Source organism: Haliaeetus albicilla, chromosome 3 (assembly GCF_947461875.1).
Source record: "Haliaeetus albicilla chromosome 3, bHalAlb1.1, whole genome shotgun sequence".
Classification (NCBI taxonomy): domain Eukaryota; kingdom Metazoa; phylum Chordata; class Aves; order Accipitriformes; family Accipitridae; genus Haliaeetus; species Haliaeetus albicilla.
In genome coordinates this window covers 33,324,943-33,350,208 of record NC_091485.1, presented here as the reverse complement: position 1 = coordinate 33,350,208, position 25,266 = coordinate 33,324,943, and the positions used below count along the sequence as shown (strand labels likewise).

Below are 25,266 nucleotides of genomic sequence, written 5' to 3'. Positions count from 1 at the left end.
GCACTGTGTCTTCCTGGGACCTTTTCTTCCAGGAGGTAGATGCTGAAAGCAGCACTCATACAGCATTGCTGTGTCTAACCTTATGCCTTCAGCAAACACCTGTAGACCTTGTCATTAAACCTTACAGAGTCACTCATAACCATCACTTTATTAAACAAATCTGTACCATTAAAGGTATCTCCTAGGTATTTACCAGATATTCACAGATGGCTTTTTATCTCTTTGACAAGATTAATAAGGCATGATTATTCTTCTTTCTATTACTGTCTAGCCTTTGGAAATGTGGAAAAAAAGCATTGGAGACTTTTTTTTCCTCAATGGCAAAAGGAATGAATTAAAGACTTTGTGTTAATATTACAGATGGATGCAGATGGGGAAAATAAAAAGCTGCGCACGCGCTCAAAAGGAACCAAGGGTGAGTTAGCAAGCACGTTCCATGACCCTGTGCCCAGCACACCATGAAATATGATAGTTCCTGTGCACAGTCCCTAATGTGCAGTAAGAGAGTGTGTAGCTTCCTTAGGGCTGCTTTTTTAATCAAGGCAGGACACAGACTGCTGGCATTAAGAGGCACGATGTTATTAGCTATGGCTTAAAGAAAAGCAGAAAAAATCTACTGTATGCTATTTTCTTTCAGCTATTTCTCAAAGAAAATAAAGGTTATGCTTTTTATTATGCAAACAAAGATTTTCCGTAGGGAGTACGGCTAAACAATATTGAATGGATGTTTTCAAAATAATGTACAAAACTTTGTCTCAGCCAACTGAATGTTTTTCTGTCTATTGCCATTAATTATCTGTAAATTAGATGTGTAAATGTTCCAGAAGTAAATTTACTTTAATCAAAAGGTGCAGGTGTATGCAGCAGAGGAGAACCCTGTGCTTTTTTAAAGGACTGGTGCTCATGTTTCATTTTGCAAAGTTATGACATAGTTGTATTTCCCAGCTATTCCTCTCTTTTTGTAAGGAACAGATGGAAATGCAGTACTGAGAGATAAACAGGCCCTTAATGATCTCAACATCTGGAAAACATGATTGACTAGCAATACAGCCCTTTCAGGAAAATAACTTTTTATTTTAATTCATAACACTTTTTGTGACTCTTGATAATGAGTGATAGATGGAGATACATAAAAATAAATGTCAGAGTTTTGCCTGCCCTCTGAACATTTTTGCTTACGACTATTTTCAGAGGTGCAAAGCACCCATCCTTCACTTAAATTTTAATGTGAATTGTGCACTCTCAGGATTGTGCAAAACAGATTAATTTCATTCATTATCATAACTCAGTAGTTCTGGATTGTTAATATCATGCTTCCAGCTTCAAGCTGTGGTCAGAATGAAAAATTAAAGTGTGGTTTGGCTTAGTTCTTTAGTTGCAAATGACCAAAGGGGTGAAAAGTGCTAACTTCTCTTAGGAAAAGACAGAGGAAGGGGGTGGGAGTGCCACAAAATGCCCGCAGACAAGGGGATAAATACAGACAAGCCTTTCTAAAAACCATAAGCACTATCATATCAAAACTTTGATGCATCCCTCAGTAAAGTTCTCTGAAATTAATGTAAAATTCATATATATTTCAAAAGTACCAGAACAGAGGACTTGAACAAAGCCATTGAATAGGGAAGTTATTCACACCTCAGCATTAGAGCATGTCTTTGTTGGTCGGGACTGTAAGTTAAAACAGTCTGGCTGGCTTAGAAGACTTTACTTGTATTTAATAGGGGATTCACACCCATTTCACTCAAAAAGCTAGTAACACATTTTTAAAACTTATGGATTTTCTTTCTCTGGATTTTCTTATACACATCCACACACCTCTATAAGAATTAATATATCTGGAACATTTTCCCAGAAGTGGAAACAACAAAAGTTGTCTGTGCCATATGAGTAATCCTTAGAACCACCTGTTGGCTTTGTCAATATGCTGTATATCCTTGTGTGGGTATTTGTATTTGTAAACACCAGCCTTCGTCATTCCCAAATTGAATTAAAATTCAGAAAAAGCAGACATTTTTCATTCTATTTTCAATAAAAACAAGTGCCTTCTCTTTTACTTTTGTTTTTTCTTGTTATTTTTATTATTGTTCCACTCAACATCATACTCCAGGTTTTATGCATCCTATAATCACTGTGTGAATTATACGTTCAGTTAACAGTTGCCACTAGTAGCTACAGTCCTGTGGGTAGCATGAAATAATCACCTGTGTTTTGATAGCCACTCCTCTGTCATCACAGATAGGCAGGTGCAATGTTGCAGAAAGCACAAGTCTTGAAGTGTAAACTAATTCATTCTTTCCTGCTTTTATTAACAGTTCAAGTGGACTCTATAGCTCAAGAGCTCAGGTAAGAACCCACATTGTTTATTTTTTCAGTTTTATCTTTTGATTATTTTGATAAATTCATACCAATGGTATTGCTATAAAATAGAGAATCCAGCAAATGATGCATTATGTATAGATTTAGCATAGATCTGACAAAGGGTACTTGATGCAGATTCACTTTTTTAATATATCAAAAAAAGCGCAAAATATTAGCAATAATTATGCAAACATAATCAAAAGTCATGCAAAGTGGGCAGGATCCTGGTATACTGTCTTTATCTTCAGCCTGTGTCAGGGCACACAACAAAAGAGTATAGTTTCTGATCAGTCTTCAGTCTTCTTTTTCCTGTAATAAATATTATAATATTTCAACATCTGAACATTCTAAGAGAGACTAACATTTATAAGTTTTTGTAGATGGATTTTATAAAACCTATAGTCTCTGTAAACTACTGTAAGTTTTAAATGCACTAATGGCTCATTCTTCCTCAAGTACTTGCTGACGTTTCATGTTTTATTGGAGCAGCAGAGAGTTCTTTTCAAATTTGCATAAAGTGTGGCAGTCCATTCAAAGCCATAAATTGTACAAGGATATTTTGGATCACAAATAATGTAGTAAAATTTTTACATTATTACTTTAATCTTACTAATGAGTGCACCAACTCCTAATAACTGGTCCAAGATCTTAGAACAAACTCTGGAAAGACTGGCATATTATTCAGTACCAAATCTTCAAAAAAGAACATGTACCATCAAATTCAAGTTTTCTCTGGTACAAGTCCACTCTTCATGTCCCCCAAGGAAAATATTTACAGGTAGCTGCAAATTCCTAGAGTTATGACTCAGAATTACAATGGGTTACAGCTGCAATATAAATACTGAAAACATTTTTGCAAAACCTTCTTAAATTAACTTTTCATCACATGCTACTGAGCTGCTTTCTTAACCACAGCAGGCATCTGAAGTACATGCTTGTGGGTTCACCCATCTAGGGAACAGAAACATCATCATGTGATTTATTTGATCAATCGAAGTGCCACTCTCTCTTAAGATAGGACATGAAATATTTACAGGAAGTTATCTGCAGTGAAGACAAGCAATATTTTAATGTTTTGGTTTATAATAAAACTGAGGCAATTATAAGCTTCTTATAGATATTGTGTAAACAAAAGTGGGGGCTAACTTTTGGGATAAATTATTCATGGTGAGTCACTCATTCAGCTCTGCTGTGAATCTCATTTTTCTGTATGGCTTCAGTTTCCTGAGATTTAGTGCTTCTCCTTTTTCCTCTGTGCATCCCTAATTTATGCACCAGAAGGATGCATTAATCCGAAGAGGCAGTCATCCAAAAATGAGGATGGTCCATGTGTTCCTAAGAGAAAAATGTTTCAAAAATAGAGGATGTGCAAGTTTCTACAACATCAGGGAAGCTGTAATTTATGCATTATCGATTACAATAGCTTTACCCAAGTAATTTTGCTTTTCCCTGTGAAATACATGCTAACTTAGGAACTACTGTGTAACAGATTACTCTGTCTGTCAGAGGTGTGGACTACCTCCATAAGGAAACATACATTCATTTAAAACAGTGAGTTAAACAGCCAATAAAGCCATTGCCCAGTCCTTAACTTGGTATTTGTGATTTCTACAGTACCAAATTCAATGTTGGGCGTCTCCATAGTCAAGTGGCTTTACTGGCATGCAAGTCAGGTGATCAACTTTTATGAACCTGTTTGTTTATGAAAAACTAGAGGAAGAGAGGCAGATGCTGCCTTTTGGAAATGTAGCCTATGAACTGCATTCCTATTACTCATACCCATATTATTGTGGAAAAAACTATTGAACGTTCCTCAAGAATTAAAGACTGAAATAGTCTGCTCTGTTCCCTGGATACAGATATTGGAACCACTGTCTTTTCTGACCAAGGTTCTAAATGCTGTGTTGGCTGAGAAATTTAAATCCATGCTTAATTAATTTCTCCTTTTCCCCTGGCTTATCCTATCTGACAAAGCACTTTTGCACTCCTTATTGAGTTTCTGTTACAAAGTGCCTTGGGATACTTCTACATGAAAGGCACTACATAAGCTTACATGCTCATATTGTATTATTATTAGTTTCATAACATTGATTGGTTCTAGAGCATTTGTTAGCCTTTTCTTATTCTGCAAGTTGTGTTTCATAAAGTAGAGAATGAAATAAATTAAAAGCAAAACAAAGAGTTGCAATCACCAATTAGATTCAATAATGCATGAAAATTTCTCTCTTCTAAATTTCAGGGGTTGCATTTTTGTTTAATGGCATTCAATGCCAAAAAATCTATTGATTTCAAGAAAGCCAAGGTTTCACCCAGAAATCTGACTAACGATTTTGCTATTACTCATCTTTTCCTGAGAAATAGAACAACCCTTATGCATAAAAAAATATATTTTCAGAAAAACATCACCTTAAGGGACAAGTTTGGGTTTAATTTTTTTTCTGTTTAGTAAAATAACTAAAAATTCTCTTGCACTGTGCTGAGTGTTCAGAGGACAGTACTTTTCTTCTAGCTACTGACCACCTATACACAACTCCTATTTAAGTGTCAAACTTGCACCGATTTCATGTAATTGTACTCCTTAAGGAATCCCAAATTTCAGTATCATATAAGTACTTTTCTTTATACATGAATATTATTAATTCTGCTGTTATTAGTTCAGATTTATAAGACTTTTTTTTTTTACTATATCTACTGTATATGCTGTAGTGTTAAAGCATAATATGCTCAGCTTAAGAAGTCCTTCAAAACAGAACTGTTTCTCCTTCCAGTCTTAATTAGTTACTTATGAACAACATGGATTAATTTTTCATTTAGGAATGTAGTTCTGTGGTGATTTCATTGGTAGCTAAACTACCCAGAGGAAGAGATGAATCTTTTATTACAACCTAAATATAGCAAACACAATATGTGGTAGATGTGAGTGCTGAAGCCAGGAGAAGTCTGTCCCATACATTCCAGTTTGAATCTGACACCTTTGGGACATAACAACTCTGTTGTATCCATCTTCTGCAAGAAGCAGAAAGAAGAGGTCTTCTCAGATGATTTAGTCATGGACCACTGAAAGGACCAGGACCTTCAGCTGTGTTCAGGATTAGAATGAAAACCAAAGGGAAGTGAGGAATATTGGTGTGATGCATTCTCATTACTCTGTTCTATTTAACAGATGGGATACAGTACGATGAACCATCTGTAGGTTATGGAGTGGCATCTGGGTCAGACCAAGGAAGAGCAAATTGGATCAATCCAAGCATGGGATTACAAAAGCATAGATCAGTTTGGCTAAGTCCATATCTGAACAGAAAGGGTACCTTTTCTGGGTTAGATACAGGTGAAACCAAGTCTTTCTGGCTTCTGTCACTAATGATTAATGAAGACTCCACAAGGCACTGGTGTTTCAGGTCATGCAGAACAGTCCTGCTCTTTGATGAGAATAGTTACACTTCTCCCTACTCTCTGTAGTGTTGGATCACTTCAAAAGGACCATTTCTTCAAAAGTGAGGAAAGTTACTTTTTATCTGGAACTCTCGTTCCAGATGTTGTGAACCTTTTAAGATATTAAGATAAGTTGAACTGTTCATTGTGAATGTGTAGAGACATGAGTATCTTGAATGCTTTAGCAGAGAGAGAAATAACAGAGCAGAGCTGTCTGGATGCCTCTTTGATAGAAGGAGTAACTGGACACTTCACCCTTTGCTGCTGTCTCTTGATTAGGAGGGTGAGAAGCCAGCAAAGCAACCCTGCAATCAATGGTACTGAAGTATTTCACAACGTTTATGTTACTGAAATGTACTCCTTAACTTTATCCAAAATGTTTAAGAGGTATGTCAAGGTAAGTAACTGTAGGGTTTAGGGATTATTCCGTGTGGGGCCTGGACGATCGAACACCAATTAGATGATTAGAGTTGCCACTTTATTGAGCTTAGCTGATCATTTTTATACAATTCTCTAAGTTGTTTAGAAGCTTTGATTGGCTGCTGCATGCAAGCATTTGGTGTCCACGCGCACAAGCATAAGCGGTGATTGGTTACATCAATACTGTCCACGCGCACAAACATAAGATAAAGTTAGTTATACTCACTTTGTACACGCGCATAAACACAGGACATAATTGGCTATGTTAGAGCATGCAAGACTTGTCTTAGTCCAATTGGTCGAGAGAAGCCCCTGAACTGAGGTTGTTTGTGCCAAGTTCCCTTTATCGTGGAATGTGCACCTGTGTTTTTCTAATTAGGATCTTTCTTTTTCTATCTTCTTGTTTATTCTGTTCAAGGCCTTCTAAAAGCGTCTGGAACGCTCCTGTGACCATGAGCTACTTTTAGGCCCAATAACTAAATTCCCTATAACTGAACCCTACAAGTAACAGTATTGACAGCATACTAAAAAGTATTTTGCTGAAGTCGTTATTACTTATACTACAATACTGAATATTTTGTTGGTTTCTTCTAAGTACTGGTAGGTGATATGTATCCAGTTATACCTGAACTGTAGCTTCAGAAAGTAATAGAATGAAGGTAGACAGTTTGGTAAGATAGGAGATAATTTGGCCACTCAGGAAAAGTTCGTGGCATGAAAGAAAAGGGCTGTGCGTGCCAAGCTGCATTTAGAAAGGAATGATTCATTGGTAAGTCTTTCTGAGCTTCATAAAATAAGCAGGTTTTTAAGAAGTAAGGTATGAAAAGAAAGCAGTAGTCTGGCAGATGACTTGAGAAAGAGGTGAAAACAGTATTTAGATGATGGAAGTGGGCACATGAAAAAAAATCACATAAAAAGGCCCAAAAGTGTCCCTCAGTAAGAACTGAGATTATGACTGATTTGCGTAGCTATCACCTTCACAGTACTCTTATCCCATAACACTGCTTAAAAGTAAGACAGAGACTGAGAAAACTGTTTGTTCCTAGCCTGCATCTGGAAAACTGTCGGGTTTCTCCTCTGGGCTTGGCTTCTGTTTCCATAGGAGTTGGTCATAGACTCTGGTTTTCTGAAAACTGCTGGGAAAAAGCACATTTATCATAATCCTGAATAAACACATTTGGAATAAAACTGAAGTGGACTCTTGCATTTCCTGGTGACTCATCTGTCTCCCACTGGCAGAGAGTGTGGGACCCTCGCAGTCCTTAACGTGCTTTGGTGAAACAAAGTGTGTCCCTAAGTCCAGATAGACTTAGTAGTAACTGCTAAATGAAGATGGTCAATAGTTATATCTACTGCCAGGATATTTATCCTGGTTTTGTGCAGATATGTCTGAGCTTGACAAAAAGTCTTTTTTTACAATTGAAGATTGGGTGTTGACAGCATACATTCCCAGCTCTCCTCACTAGCATTCACTCTGATGGTAACTGGCTGGGATAGAGTCGTGCCACCTTGTCATTTAAATATTTCTCCATGATACATCTAGATTAGTCATTTCACCTGAGACAAAGATCTCCATCATGCTGTTTCTATTGATAACTGATCTAAATTAAACAACGGGCATTAATCTTAAGAGTACCTATTCCCAAGGTCTGGTAACAGAATGATGGGTTAAGAGTATCTACTGACTGCTCTCTAGCTTGGAAAACAAACTTCCTCCCTGCCCTAGCCACTGTAGAAACTAAAATGGTTATTGGGCTTTGAAAATATTAACCTCTGCCTCTTACTCCATGATTTTTGGTATAATCAAGTCTGTCATGTTGTCATCAGTCATACTTTCTTAAATTCCCTAAATCTTTTTCATTTCTTATTCTTTTCTGACAACACTGTTAGGTTCTTAAGGAATTCAGGCTAGCATGCTAGTCAGTACTGTCCTCAAAGAATCCGTGGAAATCTATGTTTTATGCTAAGGAAAAATTATTTTGTAATTGATGTTTGATAGAAAACATTGAACAATCAAGCATAAACAAGCACTAAACAATCAGTACATGGTGCAGTTTACTGTGAGGCAACGGTAAGTATATGCTGGTCACAGAACTAATAAAATAATAGTGCTAGAATTCACCTATCCTTATTATTATATCCTGTATGTCAACCATTCTCATCATAACTAATAAAACAAACATTAACATAAATTGTAATGACAACCAATTTTATAGGTTTGTCATGTCTAAGTTCCTCCCTTGTTTCCTCCTCCTTCTTCTAGTCCCCCTCTAATTAGCCATCAAATTATGAAATCTACAGTGCTGTCATTCCTCCTCTGCCTTTATTCTGCCTCCCCTCTCCTCTCCTCTCCTCTCCTCTCCTCTCTTCTCTTCTCTTCTCCCTTTCCTAGAGCTCTGATGAGTTGATAGACCTCAAGCTTTTTGCCTTTTTTTGTAGTTTCATATGCTTTCATACTTCAGAAACAGGTTGTTCTTTCAGTACTGTTAAACCAGTAACCAAGAAATGGTAAACAAGAAATAAATAAACACAGAAAGAAATTAAAAATTCAAACATCTTCCACCTCAAGTTTTCTACTTTCAAACATTCTTGTGAGTAAGTTAAGGCCTGCATAAAATGTTTGGTACTGGTGTATAGAGAACATCAGATTAAACATTTTTTTTTTCCATTAAAATGTCATTCTTTGAATGAGATTATAAAAGGTAATAAGAATTTTCACTCTTAAAAACATTGTCATTGTTTCTGTGAAGAGAAATAATACCTTATAGTTCTGGGTGACCACAAGTAATGACTCACATTTTGCAGGTAACCTTGAGGCTGACGGTTATTTGACTTAACTATTTAGTGAACTGTTCTGAATAACCACTAAGATGGTTGAAATAGGAACTGTATCTCATACTCCTTTTGAGACACCTGTGGTTGGAGTTGTTAATTATAATGAATCATTTACCTAATTCCTGTAGATACTAAGACCTTCTGATGTATGCACTATGACCTCTACCTTTTCCTCCTGGATATATTTAAAACATTTAAAAGTTATATTTCATGTTCAGATTTCCATTTTAGTTTGCTTTAGTTGACATTTTATGTGCATGTGCTTTATAGGTGACTTTTATAGCTTTCTTCAATAACAAATGCATTAGATAAGTTTCTAGTGTATTGTAGGCCTCTTTTATGTCTACCATGTTCATTTCTAGCCAACACCTGCAGTCTCAGTGTCTCTTTTCTCTTTGTTATTTTATTTGATTGTGGGTTTACAATTTTTCTACTTAAAGCCTCCACTTAATATATATTTAAAAAGCAATGATTAATTAGTTTCAATGTATGCTTTTCTGTAATAGTTTTATAATACATGTCAAATCCACCTAACTTTAACTGTGGCTGCTAGACTGGCAGATAGTTATTTTAATTTTTTTCCTACCTGAGAGCTTGTTGCATGTTAGAATGTTCCTTGCCTTGAACTAAAACTTGTACATTATTTAATGTATTACAGGAGTTGTTGTCTTCCCCATCACAACTTCTGTGTTTATCAGAACACGGTAAACGTTATCCTCCCAACCCTACACAGGAATTTAGAGATGCATGTGCCTTAATACCTTCTGTTGTGTGACAGAATGCATCAGAACATTATAGCCCCAAATGGTTGTTTCCTCTTATGGCAGATCTTTCCTCTGTAGATGACCACAAGCCATATAGAAATTGAAATGCCAACCGGTGACGTCTGCCTCATATATATCAATCATGAGTTAAATATTATGGCTGGCTGAATTGCTCTGACTGACTGATGCTAAGGGTGGATTCAGCCAAGCAAAAGCAAGCCGAAACAGACTGTGGACAGCCTGGAGATAGCAAGGAAAGGAAAAGAATGCAGCCATGGGACCTCCTGCTAAATTAAAGGGAGGTACTGGCTCCTGACAATGAATTGCTTACAGTCCCATTGTCTGTTGTCAAAAAAACCCAACAAACCAACAACTTATCTTCTTTATGTCTTCTCTAACCAGGTTGTTGTTACCAGTATGCTTTTTATTTAAGCATTTACTAGTGTTAGCAGGCTGACCACTCACATGCAAGGCTTTCTGGATGCAAAGGTTGTGTGGATGATCTGTAGATTTGCCTAGAAACTTAATCCATTCTAAGCCAAATTCTTGGCTTGGGTCCCACTGGAATTTATTGACCTACTGAACCTGGACAGATTGAGTGAGTAAATGAAAAAGAGGCTAGGGAGGCTGGATTTGGCCCAGATCTTGGGCATTCATTCATATTGCTGAGTTTAAGAACTTCTTGAGCTCCACGCAACAAAAAAATTAAGTTTCCTCCAAACTGGCTTTTACTAAAAATAACTTACCTTTTAGAAAAGGGTCCAAATATATAACTCTAGCCATGTAGAGTCCTTGATCTGTGAGCTATAGACACCGTGAAGTCATCCATTTCATTAACACAGTATTTCAATTAGGGGTTTTATATGTGTTATTTTTTATATGATCTGAATATTCTCATGATCCTACAAGCCTGTAAACTGAAAACAAGAAAACCAGAGAAAATAATTTAAATCTGTGCTGTCCTTCTCTGAGTTGCCTTTCTTGTGGGGAGAACTCTGCTAAAATAGTAAACTAAAGTTTAAAAAAAAGAAAAAGAAAAAGAGGGTGGGTTTTTTTTAAAAAAAAAGTCATTTCATGAGCCTATTGCAGCCTGAAATAGTTGTCCTTTAGCCTCAGGCATCACAGTGAGCTTGAGGCATGGGTAGATTTCTCCATAACCGTGTGCCTTTTCCTATGTTATTGCTGACTTACCATTGCTCCACTCTTTTTACATGCTTCTTTTTATTTGCTCAATCATTTCACAGTCCAGTTGTTCTTTTTGGTCAGGTGGCCTATAACATTTAGTTTACTGTCTGAAACATCTCCAAGCTCAGTACATAATGACACAACACCATTACCCATTTCTCCCCAGCCTCTTCTTATGGGGGCTAATAAATCCTCTTTCACCAACAAGGCTATGGCAGCTCCTTTGCTTTTCTTATATGTCTTTTTTAAATAAAATATATCTTTTAATGTCATGCTCCAGCCAGCTTTCAGTTATGATACCATATTTTCTCCACATTATTATCTGTCCAGTTCTGTTCCTTTTTTCATAGCTAAACCTTTCATTTGTGTATATAGACAGACACTTTAATACCCCCAAGTTACTGAGCTTATTTTGCTCTATATTAGTGTTCATAAATGTGAATTTCCCTTTTATCTTTCTTCCCATATATACCTCATGTGCATTCCTTTCATCTTGTTTCAGCCCTGGACTGAACTTCTCACAACTCTGGCATTTTAGAAAAAGAGCATTGCCTGTGTATGGCAGTAAACTTTTCTATTTGTAGAAGGCCTTTTAACCCTAGGATGATTGCTACAGTGCACAGGAAAAGCCTCTGTCCCTTTCACAGATACAACTTGTAAGCCAAGTGTACGGGTTTCTTAGAAAGAGGTGAAATACACTTTTTGTGTTGTGTGTGATGTCAAAAAATGAGAAACAGTCAGATTTTCTTTAATTATCATTGCAGTAAGTCGCACAAGTTCTGAGCTTCTATTACAGCCAATTAACAGGGTCCAAATGGTGAGCAATTTTTTTCAACACATTTTATTGGTTTAAGTTCTTACCATTTTAATGCTTAAAAATGCTGATGGAAGGAAATTACTTTTACTTGATGAATTCTCTCCCAAATGCTTTTTCAGGAATTCCCAGCTGGAGCTATTTTCCAGATTATTTTTCATTACCTAGGCCGAATCAGTGAAATAAAACACACTCAGTCATTGAGTTCAAATATTACAGATTACCTAAAAGTTACGGTGGCTCAGTTTACTTTATAAAATACAAGAAAACATCAATGTCAATAACTCTGACTCCAATTTAACAATCAGGGCAAATACATGTTAAGCTTCTTGTCGGTGATGAGAACTCAGTGCTCCTTTCCTGGACTAGCCTCCAAAATTTCATCCGTAAAAACTTACATCAGAGTTCTGTTAACAAATGGCCTTTTTTTAATATTTTCAGATATAGCCATTCATTGGCATAATGTTTGAATATATTTTAATAATTATAAGAATTATTTAAAACAATTAGAAACTTGTTTGTTTGTTTAACTCAATCTTCAACTTCCAATGAACTGTAACTCAACCCTTGATTACAATTTTCTCAGTTGCACAGGCTTACTCCTTGAAGTTGTTCAGCTAGTCAGTTTGTTGTCATCGATAACCTGTAAAGCAAGCAGTTGTTTCTGGACATGTGCAATTTTCCCACACTTGATAATTCACAAATCACTTTTACTTTTTTAGGTAGGTAGAATGGTCATTTCATTTAACCCATGCTCCAGCACGTTCCACTATTCAGGGAGAAATCCATGGATTTACAAAACACCTGTAAGCATACTTGCATATCCAACTGAGTAGAACAATGTTTGGAAATGGGAAGTACATTGCAGGATGGAGCATCAGAATACAGTGCTCTAGAAATCCCGAGAATGTATGTAGTCTATACAGCAGACAAGATAGATAGAAGATATTGTAAAACTTACAGATCTTTCTAAGAATGAGAATTGAAGGGTACAGAGAAGGGGTGAAGCCATTAGAGCCTTCTCTTGAACTACCTTTCTCACGAATGAAAAGCATCTCATCAAATACCTTCCTTAAGAAAAAAGGGGGGGGGGGGGGATTGATCAAGAAGTCCTTATTTAATACACAAGTAATTTTCTTTATGTCCTTTGAAAGACTTTGCTTAGTTTTGCATCTAGCACCTATACACATTTTAGAATGGAACACAGTAAACAGAATTACTGTTTAGTTGTCTTTTTTCCAAGGTCATAAACCTTGTAGATTTTATATTCCCGTATCCAAAGTCCGAAGTGATGCATTTTACTTTCTTCTTTTTAGAAAACATTCTTTTCTCTCCATGTATAAAATCCATGACTAATCAATGTCTCTTAAAAGTAACTTCTATCTAGTTTTCTGAATCTAGGATTTGTATATAGTTAGATTATGTGAATTCTTTCATATTCAGTAAATAATTTCATGGCATTGGAAACACCACCCTAGTCCTTAGATGCTAAATAGTTCTTGCAGACCTGACTGATGCTGAGGATTTTCAGTCTTTCTGTGGAGACTCCAACTTCTGGCCATGATGAGACAGCGTGTTAATACCACCATTCTGTCTGTTCTCATTTTCAGAGCAACCTGAGCTGAGAACACTGTCACTCTCACTTCCACTGAGCTATAAAATTTACATGCGTTCTTTGCAAACAATGAGAGTTAGTTAAGGAAATGGAACATAAATCTGACTGTCTTAACCTGAAGACAAACAATTGAGTCACAGTCACTCTCCACCTTGCTCTCCAACCACTGTTGTCCATCTGAAGTTGCTATAATTAACAGCACTCATTTGGGTTTTTTCAGCTGCAGTGATCAGACTATCAATGCCCTCTTTCTTTGGACTCTGACATTCCAGCTCCTCTCATGAACCTCCAGCATTCATGGTTGATGTAAATAATAACATGAATGTCATTTCAACTGACATGCAATCCATCCCAGGAGCAGATCATTCCCTTTCTGTATCCAGTGCTAGTAATTTCTCCTGTTCATCATCAGCTTTTGAGGAGCTCAGATTTTTGTGTGATTTTGGGGGATCAGATACTTTCAGCTATAGCCTAAAACTTTGGAAGCCATTGTGCTAAAGAGTTAGACAGAATTCGGCTCATTTGTTTCTTAGAGAACAAGCTGACATAGAAGAGGACTAAGATTGGGAGACACTCAGAATTTCTGTTCCTTTTAGGTACTTCTGATTCAGTGCAGTCTTAAAATTCTTAGAAGAAAGCCCAACCATGACAGACGTTTGTAAGCTACTGGTTCATCTGTGAGTGGCACATGTCCCTGAATTTTCAAATACCAACTTTTCTCTCCTGTAAGGAAAATGTAGTATTGGACTTTGACAATGTCCTAGGGTATCTGCAAGTTTGTGAACAAAATCTGATCAAGGCCTAAAGCCTCTGGAAATGTCTTTAATCACAATATGATTAAGAAGTAGTTAGGCTAACCTTCTCCTTATAACTACTGGTGTGATTTTAAAATGGTTCTGCAGATCAGAAGATGATGTCTCCTTTAACTGTAATTCAATAGTCTAACACTTACTTTTGTAGTATAGTTAAGCAAACAGTCAAAAGGCAATGCAGGTTAAGAATTTACAATTATTTTCTCCACTACTAAAATGTTCCTCTAATTATTCTTGCACAAACTCACATGAGGAGTGGGCTCCTTAAATAACATTAGACAATAAATGTAAGTGCCTTGATATTCAAATACATTTCTTTTCTCTCTTGAAGCTAAGGAATATACATGAGATGCAGTGTGTTCTGTTCTTATTATTTTACATGGCATCCATTACAGGCATTAGTAAACACCAGCTGACAGGCTGAACATACCCCTTGTTTTACCCACTATTGCAATTCATCGCTCTGTTATCATGCTTTACCAATCTGCAGGCTGATGTGAATAAGAAAAAAGTCTTGAGATCTAGAAGTCTTGCCAGCAGATTAACAGCAAAAAATCCATGCTGGCTACAAAGTGGTTAAAGGTCAGGTTAAAGGCTTGACAAACACGTCACTTACTTAGATGAACCAATTACAAACAAAGACAGCAATGACAATTTTTAGCAGTAGGAAAAGCTGTATATGGTTAGGACTCCATAAAACCTCTCTCTCTTCTGAGGCATTGGTGTGTGGTGGGGAGCCAATGCATTGTTCTGCCTGTATACTACCAGTGTCTGCAAGATATGTTCTGAAGACAAATAAAGGAAAGAGAAGGACCAAGTAAATTTCCCCCCAAAGTATTTAGGTATGAAATACATATGAAAGATTTATCGGGGGGGGGTTTCAACACATGCAATGAGGTCATACATGTCTTAGATTTTAACCTTTTGACTCACACCATGATAACTGACACAAGACTGGTTTTGGTAACTGAGTTCTTGACTAAAAAAATAACAATAATAAAAAATCTGCTCATTATAGGTAGTACTAAAATGACTTATTATTCATAAAATTAAAGTACAGTTAAATTGGGGAAAAAAAACCCCATGTATTGGCTTTGGGCTCATAACAAAAAGAGCTTCTCCTGTTTTATGAGCCTCAGATTACCAAATAACCTTGACAGCTGAATCAGTGTTCCATGACAACAAGCAGGCCATTGATAAATAGCAACAAAACTATTAGACATTGAATTTATGAGATGAGTAATAGAGAAGCTAAATTATAGGTTTACCATTTGACAAACTAGAGCTTGACAAATCTGTGCTAATGTACATGTGTGTGTATGTGTGAATGTATATAAGGAAAAGAGACAAATAGAAACTTTTAAAGACCAAAGTGAAATCAACATGCCATGAATGTTACAAAGGCATAAATATATTCTTTTCATAGTAGTTAAATTCCCAGTGACCATTATTAAATACTTAGCAAATCATGTGTAAGTACTTGAAAAGACTACCATTTCTGAAGTTGTTTTTTCAGTTTTAATTTTAATTTTTAATTTTAAGCACTGTAAGGTAAAAAAGAAGGTACATGATCAATCTTTAAACTGTCTCTTGCAAACTAAGAGGTTTCAGTTAAAACTCAATCCCATCCGTTTAAAAAGTAACCAGCAAAAGCAAGAGTATATTCTGCTGGAGTTGAAAAATGTCTTCCTGGCCTATGGAGAGCAATTTGCACTTCGTAGGAAAGAAGCAAAACCTGCATTTTGTCACCTTCCTATAATCAGAGTGGAAGGTGTCAGGAATGATTTTACTTAAAGTTGAATCTCATAGAATCATAGAATCATCGAATGGTTTGGGTTGGAAGGTACCTTAAAGATCATCTAGTTCCAACACCCCTGCCACAGGCAGGGACACCTTCCACCAGTCCAGGTTGCTCAAAGCCCCATCCAGCCTCGCCTGGAACACTTCCAGGGATGGGGCATCCACAACTTCTCTGGGCAACCTGTTCCAGTGCCTCACCACCCTCACAGTAAAGAACTTCTTCCTTACATCTAATCTAAATCTCCCCTCTTTCAGTTTAAAGCCATTACCCCTTGTCCTATCACTACATGCCCTTGTAAAAAGTTCCTCTCCAGCTTTCTTGTAGGCCCCTTTAGGTACTGGAAGGCTGCTTTAAGGTCTTCCCAGAGCCTTCTCTTCTCCAACTGAACAACCCCAACTCTCTCAGCTTGTCTTCATAGGAGAGGTGCTCCAGCCCTCTGATCAACTTCATGGCCCTCCTCTGGACTCACTCCAACAGGTCCATGACCTTCTTATGTTGGACGCCCCAGCGCTGAACACAGTACTCCAGGTGGGGTCTCACAAGAGCAAATGGACAGAATCACCTCCTTCAACCTGCTGGTCACACTTCTTTTGATGCAAACCAGGATACGGTTGGCTTTCTGGGTTGTCATGTTGAGCTTCTCGTCAACCAACACCTCCAAGTCCTTCTCCTCAGGGCTGCTCTCAATCCATTCTCTGCCCAGCCTGTATTTGTGCTTGAGTTTGCCCCGACCCATGTGCAGGACCTTGCACTTGGCCTTGCTGAGCCTCATGATGTTCACAGAGGCCCACCTCTCAAGCCTGTCAAGGTCCCTCTGGATGGCATCCCTTCCCTCCAGCATGTTGACTGCACCACACAGCTTGGTGTCATCAGCAAACTTGCTGAGGGTGCACTCAATTCCACTGTCCATGTCACCGACAAAGATGTTAACAGCACCGGTCCCAATACCGACCCCTGAGGAACACCACTCATCTCTGGTCTCCACTTGGACATCAAGCCATTGACTGCAACTCTTTGAGTGAGACCATCCAGCCAATTTCTTATCCACCGAGTGCTCCATCTGTCAAATCCATGTCTCTCCAATGTAAAGACAACGATATTGTGTGGGACAGTGTCAAATGCTTTGAAAAGTCCAGGTAGACGATGTCAGTTGCTCTTCCCTTATCCACCAATGCTGTAACCCTATTGTAAAAGCCCACTAAATTTGTCAGGCATGACTTGACTTTAGTGAAGCTTTGTTGGCTGTCACCAATCACCTCTTTATTTTCCATGTGCCTTAGCATAGTTTCCAGGAGGATCTGCTCCACGATCTTGCCAGCACAGAGGCAAGACTGACTGTTCTGTAGTTCCCCGGGTCTTCTTTTTTTTCCTTTTTAAAAATGGGGGTTATGTTTCCCTGTTTCCATTCAGATGGAATTTCCCTGGACTGCCACAACTTCTTGAATATGATGGATATTGGCTTAGACACTTCATCCACCAGTTCCCTCAGGACCTGTGGATGCAACTCATCAGGTCCCCTGGACTTGTGCACCTTCAGGTTCCTTAGACGGTCTCAAATCTGATCTTCTCCTACAGTGGGCAGTTCTTCATTCTCCCAGTCCCTGCCTCTGCCTTCTGCAACTTGGGTGGTGTGACTGGAGCACTTGCCGGTGTAGACTGAGGCAAAAAAGTTGTTGAGTACCTCAGTCTTCTCTATGTCCTGAGCAATCAGCTCTCCTGTTCCCTTCCAGAGAAGGCCTACATTTTCCCTAGTCTTCCTGTTATCACCAACGTACCTACAGAAGCTTTTCTTGTTTCCTTTGACATCCCTGGCCAGATTTAATTCTTTCAGGGCTTTAGCTTTCCTAAGCGGATCCTTGTCAACTTGGACAATCTCTCTCTATTCCTCCCAGGCTACTTGTCCTTGCTTCCACCCTCTGTAGGCTTCCATTTTGTGTTTGAGTTTGTCCAGGAGCTCCTTGTTCAACCATGCAGGCCTCCTTCCATAATCACGTATTTTAAAATGATGGGAACTATAGAGGAAATCTGGGTGAGTGGCCACTCACGTACAGAAAAAGATATGATAAGGACAAGCTAATGCATCAGTCTTTCATAGAGGAGAAACTTTCTAACATGAGCAACATGCTTCCAGGCAGATTTGTGGGCCTTCTGACATTGTGGGCCTGTCCTGACATTGATGCAACAGCTTTTGATTTACTGCTGTAAACTCTGGTGGTTACAGTCAAGCAGGATTCTTGTGCTCTCATTTTCCAGAGCAGAACTGCAGGTGGCAGGTGGCAGCAGTACCCCTGCACTGGTCTTGACAGTGGTCTGCTAACATCTGATTTAGACTGTCTTTCACAGTTGTGGTGATGTCGTGGTTTAACCCCAGCCAGCAACTAAGCACCACGCAGCCACTCACTCACTCCCCCCCATCCAGTGGGATGGGGGAGAAAATCAGGAAAAGAAGTAAAACTCCTGGGTTGAGATAAGAACGGTTTAATAGAACAGAAAAGAAGAAACTACTAATGATAATGATAACACTAATAAAATGACAACAGCAATTATGAAAGGATTGGAATGTACAAATGATGCGCAGGGCAATTGCTCACCACCCGCCGACCGACACCCAGCCAGTCCCCAAGCGGCGATTCCCTGCCCCCCACTTCCCAGTTCCTAAACTAGATGGATGTCACATGGTATGGAATACACTGTTGGCCAGTTTGGGTCAGGTGCCCTGGCTGGGCATGAGAAGCTGAAAAATCCTTGACTCTAGTCTAAACACTACTGAGCAACAACTGAAAACATCAGTGTTATCAACATTCTTCACATACTGAACTCAAAACATAGCACTGTACCAGCTACTAGGAAGACAGTTAACTCTATCCCAGCTGAAACCAGGACAGGTGAAAACCCAACATATTTGATAGCTATTATGCCAGCCCCCAGCAGTGGGCTTATAACATTATGTTAGTAGAAAAAGATTGTACTTAGTGAGCAAGAATACAGCAATCAACTTACCAGCTTACCATGTTTTCCCTTAACTTGACTGGAAGATAGACAATAGTCAGACAAATTACAGGATTAAAGCTGAGGAGCTAGATGAAGTTCTGTGACCTGTGTTGCACAGGAGGGCATACTAGATGATCTAATTGGATCTTCTGTTCTAAAAATCTATTAATTATGCTTGTGTAATAAACAGCTGTAGCTTCGTCAAAGGGGAATTAAACACTGGAAATTCATCTTGTCCTAAACACTCTCACAGTAGCTACTGGAGGTAAACTTGAAGCTTGACAAATAAATGAGAAAGATCAAAAGCAAACCTAGTGAAGGTTTTGGTTGATAAAAACAATTATGTGTGAAGGGCTTTCAAACATTTGTCATTTATTCAATTTTTCTGAAACAACGTGAGTGGTATGAACTGCCATTCACAAATATGAATTAAGAAACTCTTGATTGTGTTTTCTTAGAAATAAATTATGCATATTTGTCCACACTACATCCATCCCTGATGTCTGTTATATGGGCATCATTTCCAAGGGGATGCTTATACCATTGTGATTCTGACCTTTAATATGATATTCATGTTATCCTCTATTCATAAACAGAGAAATAACACAGAAGCCATAATATATTCAACTACAGCAAGTGCTTAACATCCAGTATTCCTGATGCCCATAGCATTTTAGCTTTCAGAAGATCAAGAATATCTACTATGTTTAAGATGCATATGGTAGAATTTTAACATTCCCCCTAAAATGCAGATCTTCACATTTCCATGTCCTTCATGTTTGCAATGATGGGTTGCCAAAAAGGTGCTTAGCCAAAAATGGGTATTTTTTTTTTAACAAAAAGCTCAAGTTAGTCATATGCTTTCATCCAAAACAATCAGAACCTGAGCCAATTTAGTGCACATAAGATACCTTGGAAGGATTAATTTATGCTGTTGAGCTTGTAATATGTGTAACCAATAGGAGTTCTCTGCATACATGGATTTTTTGCAAATCTTGCAGCTAAGTCAGTGAGACAAATGCAAAATCCAACACCTAAGGGCATTGTGTAGATGTGTAATGCACCCTGGGGGTGCCTAAGGTCGAGAAACCATTGAGTGGATTACACAGATTCATATATGTAGTTTTTTCATCTCTGACAGATATAATATGAGCACTATTATTCATACTACATAAATTTCTTAGAATACTGTGTGTGAGAGAGCAAGGAAATCATGCCAAATCACTTACACAAAAAGTTGTTAAAAAAAGAAGGTTGAAGGTTCAGGCCTCTTTATTGAGGTGTCATATGATGTGACATCTGTATGCCATACAGATCAGCTGCATGGCAGCGAAGGTTTTGCTAAATATCTGTAGAAACAAATTAATATGCAGACCAATATGTGGATCTTATATGAGCTGAAAGAAGTATATAAAATCTGCTAAAAGTCTTCCTTTTTAAAATACTGCACTCTCTTCTCATGTCGGTCATCTGAAAGTTAGGCATCTAGACTGGGTAAGGTCTTTCCCAGGGGATGGCTCACCCTCTTTATCAGGTAGTTCTAGTTTTAAATGGGATGAATTGCCCTCTGGAGGACCTTTCTTCCAGAGTCTATATAGAGACCTGAGAAGAGCTTAAACTAGTCATTTATGGCTGGAGTTAATGAAATGAAGCCAACGCCTGGGACTGATATTGAAAGAGGGACCCATATTGCATAATGTTCTGAAGGTACAGTGTGTTTCGCACAGGTTTTATGCACACAGGTTGAACTCAAGGTGCGTGATTGGATGTCCATACTGATGTAAAGGTAATGGAGCCCAAGGCTCAGGATGTTGTAGTATAACTAGTAGTATATTTTTCCCCTTAGCTGTTACTCTGGATTATCAACCCAGACTACAATTTTGTTCATCCTTTCCTAGGTGTATTTATTTTACTGCAGAGCAGGGCTTAGATTAGTGTATGCTTACGTAGGGTTAAGCATGTTAGGTTATGGGTTTTTTGGTTTTGTCTTCCTCCTCATTCCCCTTTCCCCAAACATTCTGGCAGCAGTGAAAAGAAATGGGACTTGCCTGTGCCCTGAACCTCGAGTACATGAGCTAAAATTAAATATCCATTGAGTAGAACTTGCTGAAACTGCAAATGAATTAATATTTTGTCAGTCCTCACTTTTATACTTGGTATTAAGCTAGAGGATGGTGCTATTTTTTAAACAATTTACCTCTCACTTCTCCCACTTTTTTCTCTATCATTGGTGATTGATCATTGCAGTGCCTACAAATGCTCCATGGCTAAGAAGAGAAAAGCCGAAGAACAGATATCAGGCGTTCCCGTCAACAAAAGGAAGTCCCTGTTAATGAAACCCCGCCACTACAGCCCCAGCTTGGAATGCAAAGAAGACAATGAAGACAGGACGGATTTACAGGAAGAGATCAGTGTCCTCGAAAGCAGCTCAACTCCAGGTAGTCAGGCAGTGTGCCTCTGCTTGAACCTGAATTTCACAGGAAGGGAGATATGAAACAGTATTTTCAAAAAGGATGCAGAATGTGTTTGACTTCTAACAGAGTTGGAATGGTGCATTTCTGTCCAGGCTTAAACATCGGACTTCCAATTATTTTGTACAATAACTCCTCCTGGGGTCTAGTAAATGCTTTGTAGGTCACACAGAGAGACAACTACTGCAGCAGTTCAGATATGGAGAAGCATCTGCTTCTCCACTAGCTCTGTCAAAGAACAAGGTTAAGCCCACCATGGAGAAAAACACATTTATGAAGAGCAGATTTTCACTGGAATATACAGAGCTCTTAGGAAGAAAAAAAATGCTTAGCAAAACATTGTTGACTTTAACATTTAGCAAAGCAATTTCATGCGTGTGACTGCTACGTGTATTCTGTTTAACACGATTATTAAACTCAGCACTTTTATACTTGTTATTCCAACTCTGCTAAGCCAAACGTCCAACAATTTATAGAAACTTTTACAATGTGTATGCTGGAAAATATGGAAGAGGATGGGGAGACAGAAAGATATAGCTACAGTGTGTCTTTATTGCTTTTTCTTTCTAACATGTTTATATATATTCAAGATGAACAAAAAATATAAAACTAAACTCATTGTCACATACTTGTTTAAGAAGTCCTGAACAAATAGTTAATCAGGCAAGTTAGAAGATATCAGTGGAATATATTCTGCATTTGTTTTGAAGGGAGGAGTCATCAGTGGATAGTAAATGTCAAGATAAAAGCAATGTGATCTGACACTGGGAAATTAGTAATCATAGATAATATGAAAGCAGAATGAACTTCTATTCCACTCAGTTGCTTGTTGCTACAGGAGTTTAAAGGTAATTTATTTTCCACTCAGTTTCTTCTTATCAAATATTTTGGAAGGGCAGGGTGCTAGATAATCTCATCTAGGTTCCCTTTCCCACAAAAGTTTGGACCAAGTGATCTTTCAAGGTCCCTTCCAACCTGGGCTGTTCTATGATTCTATGATGAACTGAGATTAGGAATTTACATCTTTAGCCACTCTAAATAGAATTTCCTCAAAAACAAAACAAAACACCCAAATTTTATACATATGAATACTATAAAACACATAGAAGAGGAAGGAGGCTGTCTTTCAGATTAAAGAGTCAAATCCTGGTTTTACTGAAATTACCGGAGGTATTTGTGTCATTTCTATACCACAAAGATTTCAGCCAGTTGTCACTTGTAAGTCTTCTAGGAGGAGTCTCTTCCAGGGATCTCCATCCCATCAGTGTGAAAGCCTAGAAGGAAGCTCCCTCTTCAAACAGAACATTAATTAACAAGGTGATACCCAATGTCTCTGTCTTTTGGGTGACATTACTAAGCTAAATTTATCATGAAAAAAGCTCCATGGTTCTCAGTGCCTGTCCAGCCTGCAAGGAGTATTTCTATCTTCTAACACCAGAAGGGAAGCTGTTTGAGTAAGAGTTCCTGTATGCTTTTTTTGTTTGGGTTTTTTTTTTTTTTGAGATATATAGGGTTTAGCTGTTTTTTCTTGTATTGATTCAGCCTGGTTGCTGGTCATCCAGAGCTGCCCTCAGTAATGTGTTTTTTCTTTCCCTTGCGTCTGTCCTCTGCACAGCTTGAAGAACTCACTGAAGGGAAAGTACTATGATGGGTGTAAAGGTAGAACTTGTGCCATATACACATAAACCTAAGTCATTTAACTGGTTCCTTTTTTTAAAAAGGGCAAGTGTTGGGCCAGGTCCATTGATATAAATGTAGGGGAACCCTATTCGCACTCAGCCCCTCACTAAAAGAAAAAAACCACTTGATTTCCAAAAGATTTAGCTGATACCAATGAGATTTCTCCCAACCTGCTTGTGTCAGTGATAATACAACCTATCCACTTTGCATTAATTTTGCCAGCTACAAAACAAATTTCAGCTAAAGCATACAGCTGGTCTGGGTATGTATGTTTATTTGTAATTTCTTAATGTAGTATTGCTTATTATGAACTCATGATTTTTGTCTGTTGATCAGTTAATGCTTCAGTTCATGGATTGATGCAACTGTAAACTAAGCTGAGTTTTGATTATTTTTAAAGTAAATTTACAGCCTGTAGAAGTGAAAAGCAAAGCTGGGACAGCTGAACCATTAAGACTGGTTCAACAACAAATTTTTAAACATTGCATTTAAAAATTGCTGATTATTTAAGGACCAAAAATCTGTTATAATGCATTTATTTTTCTTCTTCTCCCCAGAAAAATAACTGAAAAAAACTGTTACTATTATCAAGTTTTGTTTTCCTTTGAAGGGTGGGAGATTTCTTTTAAAGCTAGAATGTCTTACATTTTGAAATGACCCACTGATGGGATTCTGTTATTTTGCAAATGGCAGAAGAACAAATAATAAATACCCATTTGACTCAAGTTGGTTATAGAGCCAAAATCATCATTCTTACTTGCTGAGACGTGAAAAGACAGCAGACTTCTTTATTCAGAATGCTGCAACGTGTGTGTGTGCTAGACCAGCTGCTAAAAAGTTACACCAAGGTTTACAGACATTTTTTTTAAACACACAACTTTATGCACACAGTGCACAAGGCCACCTCTCCCTGCATGAGTCCAATTTTCTGAAGAAGAATAAGAATTAATCAATATTTTCTTTTAACATATAACAAACAGTTGAACCAAACAATTATGTAAACTGGAAATGACCCAAAATGCTAACAGTTTGGCAGCAGTAAAGTGAAATGCATTGTGGTGCACATGTGCATATTTTGTCCCCCTTTTCCCCTCCACAATAATCTGCACTTAATAGGAATATTTTAAACTATGTAGCTAAGCAACAGAGGTAATTGTTGCTTTCTAGAGCTTTTGTTAGGCACTCTAACACAGCCCAAATATGCATAATTAGGTATAATGTCTATAAATCATTATTGTACACATGTGGGTAGTTAAGTGGATTGAGAGAATAGTTCAATGAATTGGACATATTCACTGAAAATGCTTTTATTTGTTTTCTGTAGTTCATAATACTTTAAAATTATCATAACCCTTTACACTTTCTCTTAATAGCTCGCTGTGTTATTGAGAGAAACTTCATTTGCATTTTAGACTATGCTTAATTTATTATTTAAACCTGGAGTTCTTCTGATTCAGGAGAGGAGAGACACATCTTATAAAATAGTCTGTGCTTGTTTATTCATCCTCCTTTCTAGGAAGTAAAATGTTAAATTTTTCAGTTTATGTTGAATAGATCCCAACAAAAGAATGTACCCTATAATCAGCATTATTGAAGGGGCTAGTGTTGTGACTAAATTCTTCCCTTCATCCAAAAATGCTTTTAGTTACTATGGCAATATTTACTTGATCCTGGCAAGCCAGTGTTGATTTTAGAGAGATAATTACCAGAAAGGAAGATGATGGAGATGTATTTTTGAGTGTCCTTGTCAGAGGAAATGTTTATAAAAAATTAAATGAGATACAAAAGGCATATTGTCTTCCACACCGACAACCTCTCCTACATGCAGCCTCTATTACCTGCTGGGCTGCTGCTTTTCTTCTGAAGAAAGATGTTTATAAAGACAGGATGCACTTCAGTGGTGTCTTTAACAAGTCCTTTATGAGTCTGTATATAACAACCATTTCTGTTTGCCTGTGCATGACCTGATCTATCACTTAATGTGGCAATTGCAATGGTGACCAGGAGCTCGCCCTTTGTGAAGTATTGAGGTTTTTTCAGTCAAGGTCTTTCATGGATCTGGAGTGACTGGGAAAGTAATTAGGGTCT

At 37.8% G+C, this 25,266-nt stretch overlaps 1 protein-coding gene across 1 annotated transcript in view; it reads left to right on the top strand.

Annotated features, from left to right (window-relative positions):
• Window positions 1-25,266, top strand: part of ST18 (ST18 C2H2C-type zinc finger transcription factor) — a 172,793-nt gene that overhangs the window by 100,860 nt on the left and 46,667 nt on the right. The window contains exons 4-6 of the mRNA XM_069779327.1: window positions 361-415; window positions 2,313-2,343; window positions 21,275-21,465. Of these exons, the coding sequence (XP_069635428.1) occupies window positions 361-415; window positions 2,313-2,343; window positions 21,275-21,465 (277 nt within the window). The remainder of the gene's footprint in view (window positions 1-360; window positions 416-2,312; window positions 2,344-21,274; window positions 21,466-25,266) is intronic.